Here is a 15,915-nt window from a genome sequence, read left to right on the forward strand (position 1 = left end):
TTTTTTTTTTTTTTTAAGATTTTATTGAATTATTTGACAGACAGAGATCACAAGTAAGCAGAGAGAGAGAGAGAGAGAGGAGGAAGCAGGCTCTCCGCTGAGCAAAGAGCCCGGTGCAGGGCTCGATCCCAGGACCCTAGGATCATGACCTGAGCTGAAGGCAGAGGCTTTAAAAACCACTGAGCCACCCAGGCGCCCCTAGAGGTTTTTTTTTCATAAGGTCCATTGTCTTTTCCATGTTTCTTGCGTACCAGAAAAAGACCAAATTTCTAACTCTGGCAGCTAAGTGTATCCTCCCCACCCCCTCCCTGCACAAATCCCACTTTTTTATTGAGAAAGAGTTGACATACATCCCTGTAAGTTTAAGGCATACAGCGAGATTGTTAGATATATATGACTAGTGTTTGCTCTAGTCATCACGTTGTGCATTATATCCCTAATACTTACTTCCTTATTACTGGAAGTTTGTATCTTTTGATCACCTTCCTTCAAGGCAGTTCTTATAAACTGTCCCTAGTTTACCTTCCGTCACCAGAAGCTGGGCCTTATGTAGTAAAAACCATTTCAGTATTTTATTTGGTATTCTGAGAAGTCAGTGATTACTGATGAGATTGTAGGCAGTGAAAATTATATCTGGTTTTTCATGTTATACTGTATTTCCTCCTTCACCATTATGTAGCTATAACCCTGTGTTGTCGGCTTCTTCACAAAAATATTTTCTCTACCTACTTTACCATAACCAAAAGTCTGCTTCCTTTCAAAGGATATCGTTTACCTTACAGTTCTTCAGGTGAAGGAAGGAGTTGGAAAACTATTTCTGTAAAAGGCTAGACAGTAAATATTCTAGACACTATCTACCTGGAAGATTGTTTGGAAGATAAATGAGATAATGTATGTAAAGTCTCTAAAAGAATGCCCCACACCTTAATGTGATTTCTTTTCTTTTTTTTTTTTGTATTTGGTAAACTTTCTTTTTTTCCATACATATCTATATTTACAAACTAACTTTTAAAGATCTCTTCCTCAGCTTTTACCTTATAAAAAGTCCATGAGAACTAGACAGAGTATCATTTATTGTACTGCATGTTTAGTTTGAACTAAGGTAGTTCTTGAAATTGAAATTAGTGCACCTGAAATGTCTGAAGGATATTAGGCCTTTATGTAAAGAATTGTCTTAATTTGATGAAAATAATGTAATCGTTGTTAAAAGGCAAACCAGATGAAAAAAGCCAGTAGGTTTTTGTTTGTTTTTGCAAACCTACACTTTCAGAAAGATCTCTGCTTTAATAAAGCTTTTATCATGTGTCTGTTGCTACTTGAGAGGTGTCTTACACCTTTGGGAATGAAATCTTAAATTCTTAAGTCCCTTTCATTAATTGCTTACAGTGGACCAAACACTTTGTTAAGGTATCATTCTTAACTTTTGGGCATACACTCAGTTTCAGTCCTGGAAAATTTTGAGTTGGCATAAAAAGGAAGATTAATTGGCAAATGGACTATGTTTAAAGTTCATATAACAGTTGTTTGGAACATAATACATTTTTTCAAAGACATTACAAAAAGGGATTTACTTTATAAATTATAAAAGCATATTTCAGTGATAATTCAAAAATATTAATAAGTATTTTCTATGTTTCCGTGCACTGGAGAATAACTATATTGGGGAAAAAAATACAACCCACTGAGGGCTCCAGGGTGGTTCTGTTCATCAAGCATCTGCCTTCAGCTCTGGTCACAGTCTTACATCCAGCTCCTTGCTCAGCGGGGGGCCTGCGTTTCCCTCTGCCTCTCCTCCTGCTGTGTTCTCTCTTTCTCCTTCCCTCTTGCTCTCTCTCTTAAATTAAAAATAAAGAATACAACTTATTGAAATTTGTGGAATGTAGGTAAAGCTGTGCTGAGAAGGAAACTTACAGCACTATATGCGCATTTTAGAAAAGATGGGAAAAGTGTAAATCTGAGCTCCCATCTCATGAACCTGAAGAAGAAAAAAAAAAAAAAAGCAAAATCAAGGGGTACCTGGGTGGCTCAGTTGGTTGAGCATCTGCCTTCAGCTCAGGTCATGATCTGAATAAAATAAATACCAAATAAATAATACAATAAATACCAAATAAAATACTGAAATGGTTTTTACTACATAAGGCCCAGCTTCTGGTGACGGAAGGTAAACTAGGGACAGTTTATAAGAACTGCCTTGAAGGAAGGTGATCAAAAGATACAAACTTCCAGTAATAAGGAAGTAAGTATTAGGGATATAATGCACAACGTGATGACTAGAGCAAACACTAGTCATATATATCTAACAATCTCGCTGTATGCCTTAAAAAATACATAGTACCACCCTTCACCCTCAGGTCATGATCCGAGGTCCTGGGGAATAGCTCCACATTGAGCTCCCTGCTCTGTGGGGAGTCTGCTTCTCCCTCTCCCTCTACCTTTCCCCACCGGCCTGTGTTCTCAATCTCATTTACACTCTCTCTCTCCCAAAAAAGTAAATAAAATCTTAAACAAAACAAAACAAAACAAAACAAAAAACCAAGATCTACCCAAATCAAGCAAGAAAGAAATAAAGATAAAAACAGAAATCAGTGGAGTTGAAAACAAAAACAAGAAAATCAATGAAATAAAGAGCTGGTTCTTCGGAAAGATAAATACATTGACAAAACTCTACCAAGACTGGGAGGATTAGAAGAGGAAACAAGTTATCAGTATTAGGAATGATGTGTAGGGTATTACCATGGGCCCTTCAGACATGGAAAAGATAATATGGAGATACGATGAACAACTCATACATAATTTTGACAACTTTGGTATAATGGACCAGTTCCTTGAAAAATACATAGTACCACCCTTCACCCAATATGAATTAAATAATCTGAATAGTCCCCATTCCCTTGATACCACCTCCAAAAAGCAATACAAAAACTATCAATTTACCCGTATCAGTGTAATGCAAAAATTTTAAGAAAATGGTTAAGAAAATAAAGCAGTATGGGAAAAAAATTGAATATCATTAGCAAGTATGTGTCACTGCACAGATACACCATTTGAAACTCAATATTTTTAAACCACTGTATTAACAGCTAAAGAAAAATCACATGATCACATAATTTGATGGAAAATGGCATTTAATAGAATTCAGGACCCATTCATAGTTTCTTTAAAAAATTAATATGTATGGGGAAACTAACTCAGTTGGATAAGGAATATCTATATAAACCTATAGGTAACATTATACTTAATGGCAAAGACTGACTGCTTTTCCTATAGGATCAGTAACAAGGTAAACCTGCTCTCACCAGTCTTTCAACATAGTGATAAAAGTTCTAGCCACTGGAATAAGGCAAGAAAAAAGTAAAGGCATACAGATTGGAAAGGAAGAAAACTCCCTATTTGTAGATGACATGATTGTCTATATAGAAAATTCTGGGAAATCTACAACAAAAAAATAGAACTAATAAATGAGTTCAGCAAGATTGTAGGATACAAGAGAAACATACAAAAATCATGGTTAATTTTGGGTGGAAAAGACAAATAGGATTGGTTAGGTTAGATACTGTTGAATGGACACATTGTAAACTGTGAGATTGAATAATATGTATCACTATTTCAGGGCCCATCATATGGTGGTAGGGTCTTTATATTTTTATGCAGTAGGGTCTTTAAAATCGTTAACATATTATGTACCCTCAAACATTGGCTAGGTGAAGTTATGGAGTATGATTTTGGCAACATTTATCAGTCTAAAAAATTTGAGGGTTTTATTTTCCTCCTAAAATAATTTGACAAGTATAGATGTTATTGACTTCTGCTGGAAAACTAGTCACTGTTTAACAATGGCATACTGTGTTAATGAACAATTTCTGCCATATGATAGCATCATAGCTAATTTTTATAAAGTATCCACAAGATCCCTGGTGCCAGATTTGTTGCCATAACCAAGGTCATGTTTGATTTGTATTGCTAACAACTCTGCCTCTGAGATTCATTGCCTTTTTTTTTAAAGATTGGGTGGGGATGGGGGGTGCAGAGGGAGAGGGAGAAGCAGGCTACCTCTGAGCAGGGAGTCCAATGTGGGGCTCTATCCCAGGACCCTGGGATCATGACCTGAGCTGAAGGCAGAGACTTAACCGACTCAGCCACCCAGGTACCCTTGCCTTTCCTTTTCTTATACTGATTGTTGACTGGCCTACAAAAGAACATAATACAAAGTTAAGTATACTCTATTGGGAAACTTTGGTCTCCTGGACCAACAGGATGCTTGAAGGCATTTCTTGACATTGTCTGTGTTCTCTCTCCCGTTCTCCCTCCCTTCCCTAGTAGCATCTTCATTAGTAGTCCAAAAAAAAACCCAAAAAACAAAAAAACCCAAAAACAACAAAAAAAATAAACCCACCACAAACCCAAAACACAGCTGGAAGGACCCCTTGAAATCATCTAATCAACTTCTCTTATTTCCTGCTTGGAGAAATCAGTGTCCAGAGGGAGGGGTACTCGTGAACTCAGCTTGATGCAGAGACTTGGAAGAGTCCTTGAAGTCTACTGATAACCAGGGATTTTTATTTCTTGCTTCTGTCCTTTGATCTTTCCATTTGCTTTCACCCAAATTTACCCATACACAGTTTCACATCTTGTTTTATACTTCTGAAATTAAGGGGTATCTGTCCTGGAGCATTAAGATGGTCAGTGATTTTTACCCTAGAAATTGATTTCCTTATAAAAATTACATTAATTGTGGGAAGTGGGCAAACTTTGTCTTTCAGCAGATGAAAACATTTGTCTAACTTTCAAATCCATATTTTTAGTATTTTTAAAATTTACTGTTTTATGATTATCAATTTTGATACACATTAAATCAGGAAGAATAGAAATATAATTTCTAAAATTTTCTGGAAAGAAATGAAGAAACTATTTTTGGATCTCTTATCTCCTTTTGTTTAGAGTTACTTTTATCTTGAAATGTCTAGATGTGAGAGAATAAAAATAAATTTTATAGATGCATGCTGTAAAGTTTAGACTATTTTCGAAAGGCCTGCTGTCAGATTATGTAGACATTTATCTTTAGGAGACTTTAAGAGGTGACAACATTGTCTTATTTGGTTATAGGCTCTTCTTGGGAACTATAAATACTATTTATGTATTAGAGTACTGCTTGCTTATTTCAAGTGTACGGAGAGCCAGATGCTTAATAGATTCTCACTATGAAAAGTGAGCATTAAGGAAAGCAGAAATCAAAAGTTCTTTAATAATTGAATTTTTAAAAGAATTTATTGAAACTCTTAATATGTCCTTAATCTTAACCATGTTATATAATACATTGATGCTTAACATGCAACTTAAACCAAGTTCCTTAAGGCTGTCTGGATTTTTACATGCACCTCTAAAATACTTCCTTACATAAGTTAAGGACAGTGTTAAATCTGGCAAGGAGTATCAAAAGATAATAAAACAATACTGCCTTCATGGAATTAGAGATCTGAGAAGAGGACTAAGTAAAGGATGAAAGAATTATAAGGATCGAGTTTACTATAAGTTTCTGGTTTCTCATGATATTGTAAAATTAATCTGAAAAATACATAATTTGCTACCTTGAAATGAGTGTGTAAGTTATAAAAACAAAAATCCATATACTTTGTGAATAATAGTATGACAGGAAATTTACTATTTTAAAGACAGTGATGAGGTATTTCTAATGAAGGAGGAATTTAAATCTATTAAGTTACGAAGCAATTCCATTATACTTGAGACTCCTACTGAATTTTTAAAAACAAGCTTAAGGGGCACCTGGGTGGCTCAGTTGAGTGTCCAACTCTTGGTTTTGGCTCAGGCCTTGATCTCATGGGCTGTAAGATGGAGCCCTGTGTGGGGCTCCACACTCAATGGGGAATCTGCTTGAGATTCTCTACCCTCCACCTGATCATCATGCACACACTTTCTCTCACTTAAATAAATGGGGGAGAAAAAAAACAGCTTTATTGCGGTATAACTTACATATAATAAAGTTAACCAATTTTAAGTGTACAGTTAACATGTCTTGACAGATGTATAGTTTTGTAAGCACCACAACAATCAAGATGTGTAGAACATTTCTTTCACCCTAAAATGTTACCTGCTACCCCTTTTCACTGACCCTCTTAACCCCTGGCAACCCTTTATCTTTTGGTAACTGTACTATTTATAAATGGGATCATGCAGCATGTAACCTTTGGTACCTGGTTTCTTTCACTTACTGCTTTTGAGATTCACTTATTTATTTTTTTAAAAAATTATTTATTTATTTATTTGACAGAGACACAATGACAGAGGGAACACAAGCAGGGGGAGTGGGAGAGGGAGAAGCAAGCTTCCTGCTGAGCAGGGCCTGATGTGGGGGGGGGAGGGGGGGGGGGGGGGGCGGTGGTGGTGCTCAGCCCAGGACCCTGGGATCAGATCTGAGCTGAAGGCAGACCCTTAACAGGCGCCTCAAGATTCATTTATGTTGTTGTGTGTGTAAATTGTCTTTTCCTTTTCCTGAGTAGTACTCCATTGTCTGGATATGCCACAGTTTATCCATTTGACAATTGATGGACATTTAGATTGCTTCTTATTTGGGCTGTTAACAGAGCTTCTGTGGACATGTGTATAAATCTTTGCGTGGACATGTTTTCATTTCTGAATGTTACATGAAACTTACTATTCAGAATCCGTCAAACTCTTCCAAAATGGCTGTGTCATTTGGGGTTTCCACCAGCAATATATAAAAATTTCATTTGTTCATATCTTCACCAACATATGTTATGTTGACATTTTTATTTTTAGCCTCATATACTGTATGTCTGGGTGTTAATTACTGTTGCTGTGTTACAAATTACCTTAAAACAGGTGGCTTAAAACAGCACCTAGTTGTTATTTCATAGTTCTGTAAGTCAAAGTTCAAATGGGGTCTCTCTTCAGGGAATCAGAAGGCTGAAATCCAGGTGTTGACCTGTCTGAAGGTTTTGGGGAAGAATCTGTTTCCAGGCTCATTTAGGTTGTTGGCAGAATTCAGTTTCTTGCTGTTGTAGGATTGAGATCTCGGTTTCCTTGTTCACTTGTCAGCTGGAGACTACACTCAGCCTTTAGAAGCCGCATGCACTCAATGGCATGTGGTGCACTCCCTGGTCTTGAATTCCCATGGTTTGAATCTCTTACTTCCCCTCTTTCTTTTAAAAAAGCTCTTGAGATTAGAACAGGTCCACCCTAATAATGTTATCCTAAGGTCAACTGGTGTGGAATCTAAATTACATGTACAAAATCCCTTTGAGCCAGTACCTAGATTATTATTTGAATAACTGGGAAAAGATGTTTGTTTACCTAGGGTTGGGAATATCAGAGGGGACTATCTTAGAATTCTGCCTAGTACATAACCATTTGTTCTACATTTTCCGCAACATTTGGTATGCCAGTTTTAAAATTTTAAGCATATATATATATATACACTAGTTGCAAGTATTGTATCTAATTGTAGTTTTAATTTGCATTTCACTAATGTCTAATGACATGAAACATCTTTTCATCTTGCTTATTTGCTGTGTCTGTATTTTTTATTTTTTTTAAGGTTTATTTATTAGAGAGAGAAAGACAGAAATAGTGACAGAGAACATGAGTGGGGAGGAGGAGAGGAAGAAGCAGGCTTCCCGCTGAGCAGGGATTCCCTTTGGGGGGCTCAGTCCCAGGACCCTGGGATCATGATCTGAGCTGAAGGCAGACGCTTAACTGACTGAGCCACCCAGGCACCCCTGCCTATATCTTTTGTTATAAAAAATCTATTCAAGTGTTTTTTTCTTTTCCTTTTTAAAATATTATACTCATTTGTTTTAGCATAATTTGTTGAAAAGGTTTTTTTCCCCGCATTGAATTACCTGGACACCTTTTTGTCAAAAACACTTAACTTTGCGTCTGTGTGTGTGTTTGTTGTTGTTGTTGTTGTTGTTGGTTTTTTTTAAGATTTTATATTTATTTATTTGACAGACAGCAAAAGAGGGAACACAAGGAGGGGGAGTGGGAGAAGGAGAAGCAGGCTACCTGCAGAGCAGGGAGCCCAATGTAGGGCTCAATCCCAGGACCCTGAGATCATGACCTGAGCCGAAGGCAGATGCTTAACGCCTGAGCCACCCAGGTGGCCCTGTGTGTGTGTTTTACATTTTATTCTGTTGCATTGATCTTTATGTCTAGTCTTCCGCCGATATCACTTTATTAACTCTAGCTTTATAATAATTCTTTAAGTCAGATAGTGTAACTCCTTTAACATTGTTCCTTCTTTTTCAAATTGTTTGGCTACTTAGGTCTTTATGGAAATGCATTTTATTTTTATATACACTTTGTACACTTTGTATTGGGTGACTTTGCTTCATTCATTTATTAGTTCTGATAGTCTTTTGCAGTTTGTTTAGTATTTATGTACAGACTCAATCATGTTGTCTGCAAGTAAAGGCAGTTTAACTTCCTTTTTCCAGTCTGTATGCCTCATTTCTTCTCTCTTGCCTGATTGCACTAGTGCAGATATCGTACCATGTTCCTTTTCTGAGGAGAAGGCATTTAGTCTTTCACCATATTAAGTATGATGTTAACTGTAGGCTTTTTGTAGATAGCCTTTATAGATTGAGGAAGATCCTTTGCTTGCTGAATTGTGGTTCTTTTTTTATCATGAGTAGGTGTTGAAATTTGTCACATGCTTTTATAGTATTTATTGAGATGATCATATGGTGTTTTTTCTTTTTTAGTCAGTGTAGTGAATCACATTGATTTGGAATATTAAACCAACCTTACATTGCTGGGATATTCCTCATATATGAAATTTTATTGTTTTAAATTTTTTTTCTGGATTTGCTCAAGTATTGTTAAGGATTTTTGCATCCATTGTCATGAAGAAGTATGGGAGTATAGTTTTCTTTTTTGTAATGTTACTGTCTGATTTTGGTGAGAGTAATATTGGCCTCATGAAAGGAGTTGAGAACTATTCCTTTCCCCTTCTGCTTTCTGAAAGAACTTGTGCAGGGTTGGCATATTTTTTACTTTGAATATATGATGAAATTGACCAGTGAAGCCATCCGGGTCTGTAGTTTTCTTTATAGGAAAGTTTTTAACTCAAATTCAGTATATATATATTTTAAGATTTTATTTATTTGACAAGAGATCACAAGTAGGCGAGAGGCAGGCAGAGAGAGAGAGGGAAACAGGCTCCCCGCTGAGCAGAGAACCTGCTATGAAGACTCTGTCCCAGGACCTTATCATGACCTGAGCTGAAGGCAGAGGCTTAACCTAACACTGAGCCACCCAGGTGCCCCCAAATTCAGTGTATTTTAATAAAAACCTATAGAGCTGTTCAGCTTTTCTCTTTTATCTTGAGTTAGTTTGGTCATATACTATCTTTCAAGAAACTTGTCCATTCATCTGAATTATAAAATTTGTTTTCAGAACATTTAGAAAATTCCTTTATTTTTCTTTAAGTGTCTATGGGATTTGTGTTGGTTTGCCTGGGGGCTTACTTTATTGATCTTTTCCCAAAAATGGGTTTTTGTCTTTATTGATTTTTCTTGTTAGTCCACTTCTATTTTATTAATTTCTCATTTTTTTTTCTTTCTTGTTTTCTCTTGATTTGACTTATTCTTTTTCTAGCTTTTTACTTTAGGAACAGATAATTTTGTTTTGGACCTTCTCTTGTAACAGCATTTTCCTCAAAACACTGCTTAACCTGTATTCCATAAATTCTGATAGGTTCTGTTTTCATTCTATGCAAAATATTTTCTGATTTCTCTTGTCATTTCCTCTGTGATTCATGGGTTATTGTTTAGAATTGTGTTTTGTTTCCAAATTCAAATATTCCCAAATACCTTTCTAGTTTAATTACATTCTACTGGGAGAATATATTCTGCATGATTTTAGACCTTTCTATTGAGACTTTTTTAGACTCAGAAGAATGTCTTTATGATTGTTTCATGTGCCCTGGAAAAGAATATTCTTCTGGTTTAGGACATGTTATTTGATAGCGTGTTGTTGATTTTTTGTTGTTGTTCTACTTGTTTTCTATCAGTTACTGTGAGAGAAATACTAAAATCTTTAAAATGATCGACTGTTTGCCCTTCAGTTCTTAAAAGTGTTTGATTTCATTTATTTTGAAGCTCTATTCCTGTATGTGTATTTGTAGAGACTTAATTATAGTGTGGTGGTGGGAGTTCCTCACATATACACACAGTATCTGCACATCAGCTGGATATCCAGTAATTCAACTCAATTCTGACACCATCTACCTAGAGATAGCATCAGATTCCACAGGTGAAGGACTCATCTAGCTCTATCCTGTTTTTAAAGTAGGCTTCTTGTAGATAGCATACAGTTGCATCTTCCGTTTTTTAAAAATATTTTATTTATTTATATTTTAAAAAGATTTTATTTGTTTATTTGACAGGGAGACAGCAAGAGAGGTAAAAAAAAGCTCGGGGAATGGGGGAGGGAGAAGCAGGCTTCCCGCCTAGCAGGGAGGCCGATGTAGGGCTCCATCTCAGGACCCCGGGTTCATTATCTGAGCTGAAGGCAGATGCTTAACGACTGAGTCACCCAGGTGCCCCTAAGATTTATTTTAGAGAGAGAGAGAGACTGACTGTGTGCGTTTGTGAGCCAGGGTATGGAGGGAGAGTGAGACAGAAAAGCAGACTTTCTGCTGAGCAGGGATCCTGACTTGGGGCTCAATCTCAGGACCCGAGATCATGATCTCAGTCAAAATCAAGAGTTGGATGCTTAGGGAGGTGATACACCCAGACACTCCTACAGCTGAATCTTCTTTAATACACCTAGTAACATTGTATCATTCTCAAAACTTTGGATTTAAATCTGCTGTCCTATTTTACTTTCTATTTTTTACTTTTGATTTTTGTTTCTTTTTTCCTATTTATCTGCTTCCCTTTGGATTGAGTATTCTTTTTTTTTTTTTTTAAGATTTTATTTATTTATTTGACAGAGAGAAATCACAAGTAGATGGAGAGGCAGGCAGAGAGAGAGAGAGAGGGAAGCAGGCTCCCTGCCGAGCAGAGAGCCCGATGCGGGACTCGATCCCAGGACCCTGAGATCATGACCTGAGCCGAAAGCAGCGGCTTAACCCACTGAGCCACCCAGGCGCCCCTGGATTGAGTATTCTTTATGGTACCATTTTATTTATCTTTTTATTAGAAAGTGTTTGCTCTAGGGTTTATAATAAATATATTCAATATTATGCTCTACTTTCAAATAATATTGTAATGTTTCCCTCATAGTGTATGATCTTGACAACATGCATCATTCTTCCATCTCACATTTGTGCTGCTCTTTTCATACGGTTTACTTCTGCAGTATACATTATACACCCCCGAATACATTTTTATTATGTTTGTGTTAAACAGTTATATTTTAAAGACATTTGAAAATGAGAAAAAAGCCTTTTATATTTACATAATACGTTTACCATTTCTGGTGATCTTCATTTCTTGGTCTAGATCCAGATTTTCATTTAGTGTCATTTTTCTTCTGCCTGAAGAATTTTCTTGTGACATTTCTTGTAGTGCATGTGTATTGGAGCTTAATTCTTTCAGTTTTTGGTTATCTGGGAAAAGCATTTTGGCTTAATATTCGAAAGATATTTTTGCTGGGCCCAGGATCAGACAGGTTGAGGTTGAAGTAGTCTTTTGGATATATGAGTTCTAAGTTTGGGAGGCAGATGAAGCATTCAATGTTAGTGGATAAGCACTGAAGGGCTCCAGCTGGGCTGGTCCTTGGGTTTTGTGGATGCTGGCTAGCTGGGGATGATATAGATAGGGGATGGATGGTATCATTTATAAAGAATTGATAACATTATAAAAGTCAGTGGGTTGAAGAAACAAGGACCTAGTTCCTGAAACTACCAAACTGCCATATGACCTTTTTGCTCTCACTTCTTTTTTTCTTTTTTAAGTATTTATTTATTTATTTATTTAAGTAATCTCTACACCCATCGTGGGGCTTGAACTCATGATCCTGAAATAAAAAGTCATATGTTCTGCTGACTGAGCCAGCCAGTGCCCCCAAGCCCCTCACTTTTAAGACAGTTGTAATATTAATCATTATCATCAAAGAAACCCAAACCAAACCAAACCAAACCAAACCAAAAAAAAAAAAAAAAAAAAAAACCCAACCCACTTCAGAATGACAATCCAAAGTATTATTGTATTCTTTTTTTTTTTTTTTAAAGATTTTATTTTTCTGACAGATCACAAGTAGGCAGAGAGGCAGGCAAAGAGAGAGAGGAGGAAGCAGGCTCCCTGCAGAGCAGAGAGCCCGATGTGGGGCTCGATCCCAGGACCCCCGGGATCATGACCTGAGCCGAAGGAAGAGGCTTAACCCACTGAGCCACCTAGGTGCCCCTATATTCCTTTTTTTGGGAGCCTCTCAAGAAACATACTTATTCTTAAGGTAGAGTGAAGTTTTTTGTTTTGTTTTGTTCTTTAAAGTGTATTTTAAGGGGCTCCTGGGTGGCTTAGTCCCTTTGTTGGTAAAGCATCTACCTTTGGCCTCAGGTTGTTACCCTAGGATGGACCCTGCTTTCTGGTTGTCAGGGAGCCTGCTTCTCCCTCTCCCTCTGTCTGCTGCTCCCCCGATTGTGCTTGCTCCCTCTCTCTGTCAAATAAATAGATAAAACCTTAAAAAAAAAAACAACTAAATAATAAATTAAAATGTGTTTTAAAAATTCAGACATGAAATATGTGAGGCAGTCAAAGGTAGGAATCACCGTAAGGATGTTAAATCAAGTAAGGGGCAGAATAAGCAGAAACACTGTCTCTGCTCATTGCTATCAAGTTTTATTAATTTTCCTATTTCTTATATTTTTAATATATATTTGATAAAGTAACCCAAAATTAACCAGTTCTGAAAAATTGCAGTTATCTGCCATACTTTTCAAGGGAAAGAGTAATCATTGGTGACATAAGAATTGAAGATGCTAATTTACTGGTAACCTTTCTTAGACGTTAAATTTATGTAGTATAAGATACTTTTTTTTTTTAAAGATTTTATTTATTTATTTGACAGACAGAGATCACAAGTAGGCAGAGAGGCAGGCAGAGAGAGAGAGGAGGAAGCAGGCTCCCTGCAGAGCAGAGAGCCCGATGTGGGGTTCAATCCCAGGACCCTGGGATCATGACCTGAGCTGAAGGCAGAGGCTTAACCCACTGAGCCACCCAGGTGCCCCTAGTATAAGATACTTTTAAGAGTAAAAGCTAAGGATCCAAACTAAAATTTTTTTTCAGGCTGTATTCAATAATTTCTTAATGTCTTATGAGTATATTCTTATGTTAATTCTATTGTACACTGCTAGACAGGGCCAAGATTAGGTACATGGAATGAATATAGGATGCATGCTACTCTGATTTTATCACTGAATTTTGAGCTTAATTTACATTATTTAGAATTCTGTAGACTTTTTTTTAAAGACTTTATTTAGTTATTTCAGAGATGGAGCTGGGAAGCAGCAGAGGGAAAGGGACAGGCAGACTCTATGTTGAGCCCAGAGCCAGGTGCAGGGCTTGATCCCATGACCGTGAGAGCATTACCTGAGCCGAAATGAAGAGTTGGATGCTTAACTGGTTGAGCCACCCAGGGGCCCCTAAATTCTGTAGACTTTTTAAAAGATCTTCATGATTTTGGGGTGCCTGGATGGCTCAGTTTGTAAGCATCTGCCTTTGGTTTGAGTCATAATCCCAGCATTCTGGAATTGAGCCCGGTCCGTATTGGGCTCCCTCCTCAGTGGGGAGCCTGCTTTTCCTTCTCCAGCTCCCCTGTGCTTGTGTTCCCTCTCTCACTCTCTCTCTCTGTCAAAAACAAATAAGTAAAATCTTTAAAAAAAGAAAAAGATCTTCATGATTTTTACCTCATGTTAGTCAGTTGTACCGAAGTTTTTACTGTTTTAGATTTAGAACTACTCTTGGTTTTATCACTAATCAAATGGTGTGATCGGTACTTTATCTCCCTGGGATCAGTTCCTTAGGAATTATTAAATGTAGGCTTTGGGCCAGGTCTGTAGTTTTCCTAGAACTCTTTTTTTCCTTAAAATAGATTTAGATGGAATCCTGTATAGAAAACAGATGATTACTTTTATATATTTTATAAATTAGGAATTCAGATAAATTATATCAATATGGAGTTTATCCACTGAAATAAGACTTCTTAAGAAAAAAAAACCTGAATTGGCTGTCCTACATTGGACCCACCTTCCAGTGATTATTTTTCTTATTTTAGTTGCAAAGCATATAGAAAATTGTTTCAGTGCACTTATTATAAATGTGTTTGGTTTTTTCTTTTAAAGAGTTTTACAGTCTCAGAAAACTCTTCATTTAAATAGAGGTGGCAGCTTTTTTCTGAGCTCTGTCCCCAACTGAATTCAGTTAGAGCCTTGATAGTCTCCAGTGTGTTACAGTTGGGTATACAACATATTTAGGGCATTAAAAATATTTAAAATAAATTTTACTCAAATGTTTGTGTAAGTCACACAGCTCAGGCCTCTTTGATTCAAGAGCTCTTTCTGTCATACTGTATAGTTTTTTTCATACCAAAAAACTGTAATTTATAGATCTAGCTACTTTGGTTTTTGGCTTATTTCCCTATGTTTTGTGACTCAAAATATTTAACCTTTTAAAGAAATTTGTGCCAGTTTTGTGACTAATTATTATTTATTTCTTTTCTCCAGGGAAATGAGGCCAGTTATCCTTTGGAAATGTGCTCACACTGTAAGTCAGATATTCTTGGTATCAAGAATTTCTTTTATCTACCCATCCCTATATATGTATGTATATATATAATACCCCTGTATATATTTTTATAGCAAAGTTAGACCTTAACTATTTAATGGGTAATGAATTTGACTTATAGTCTTTTTTTTTTTTTTTAAGATTTTATTTATTTATTTGACAGAGATCACTAGCAGGCAGAGAGGCAGGCAGAGAGAGGGAGAGGAGGAAGCAGGCTCCCTGTTGAGCAGAGAGCCTGATGTGGGACTTGATCCCAGGACCCTGGGATCATGACCTGAGCCGAAGGCAGAGGCTTTAATCCACCTAGGCGCCCCGACTTATAGTCTTTTTAAGTTACTAGAGTAGGGAAATTTTTTTTTAATAGAGCTGCTCTTTATTATTTACACTGAGCTATAGTTAAGTCAACCCTCAAATCTCAGTGGAGCAACCCAACAGAAGTTTTTCAGATTAACAAAATGTCAAGTAAACAGCTAGCTTATTTATCTTTTGGTAACAAAAAATGTTTGTTGAAGGCAAAACTTCCATAGACCAAGTAGCTGTTGCAAAAGATGTTTCTCAGGGCAATGAGGAGTATAAAAAGTGTGGGTGGTATGGTCATTTCTGACCATACTGGAGAATGTAAAAAAGGAAAATGACAGTTTTAGAAATTCTTGATTTAAGGATCAGTCAGAGGATCGGGGAGATTAAATAAAAATCAAAAAGTCTCTTGTGTGGAAGGGCAATGATCGGGTAAGGGAGAGATCTTCAGAATTGAAATACAGACCTTTGGTAAATTTAGATGCCATCATGAGGTCCCAGAATCCTTAAACCATTCTGAATCTTCCTTGTCCGTTATGCCCCTGTTTGATGTAGCTGGTTCTTGTTTGGAGACATCTTACCTTGCAATGAAGTGTCACTTCTTTTGTGTCTTACTAAAACCATTTTCCCAGTTGTTCTTTATTGTTTCATTGGTCTCCTTTCTTTTCCCAGAACACATGTCAATTTCATTCTCTTTAACACCTTTGCTTGCTTAGGAGCTCTGGGAAGAACGCCCTCTAGTTGACTTTGTTGTCATTCAGCTGGAAACCTTTAATGTTAGCGTTCACATGCCCCCACCTCCACCTTCCACCTCTGCCTGCTAATTTTCCCGGTCCCATTCATACTTAACTAA

The 15,915-nt window shown here is 36.8% G+C and overlaps 1 protein-coding gene across 1 annotated transcript in view; it reads left to right on the top strand.

The window, feature by feature from the left end:
• Positions 1–15,915, top strand: part of DNAAF10 (dynein axonemal assembly factor 10) — a 100,337-nt gene that overhangs the window by 16,992 nt on the left and 67,430 nt on the right. Inside the window, 1 exon segment of the mRNA XM_059405953.1 lies at positions 14,705–14,744. Coding sequence (XP_059261936.1) covers positions 14,705–14,744 — 40 coding nt within the window.

The sequence above is a fragment of the Mustela nigripes genome, chromosome 7 (assembly GCF_022355385.1).
Source record: "Mustela nigripes isolate SB6536 chromosome 7, MUSNIG.SB6536, whole genome shotgun sequence".
NCBI classification, from domain to species: Eukaryota; Metazoa; Chordata; class Mammalia; order Carnivora; family Mustelidae; genus Mustela; species Mustela nigripes.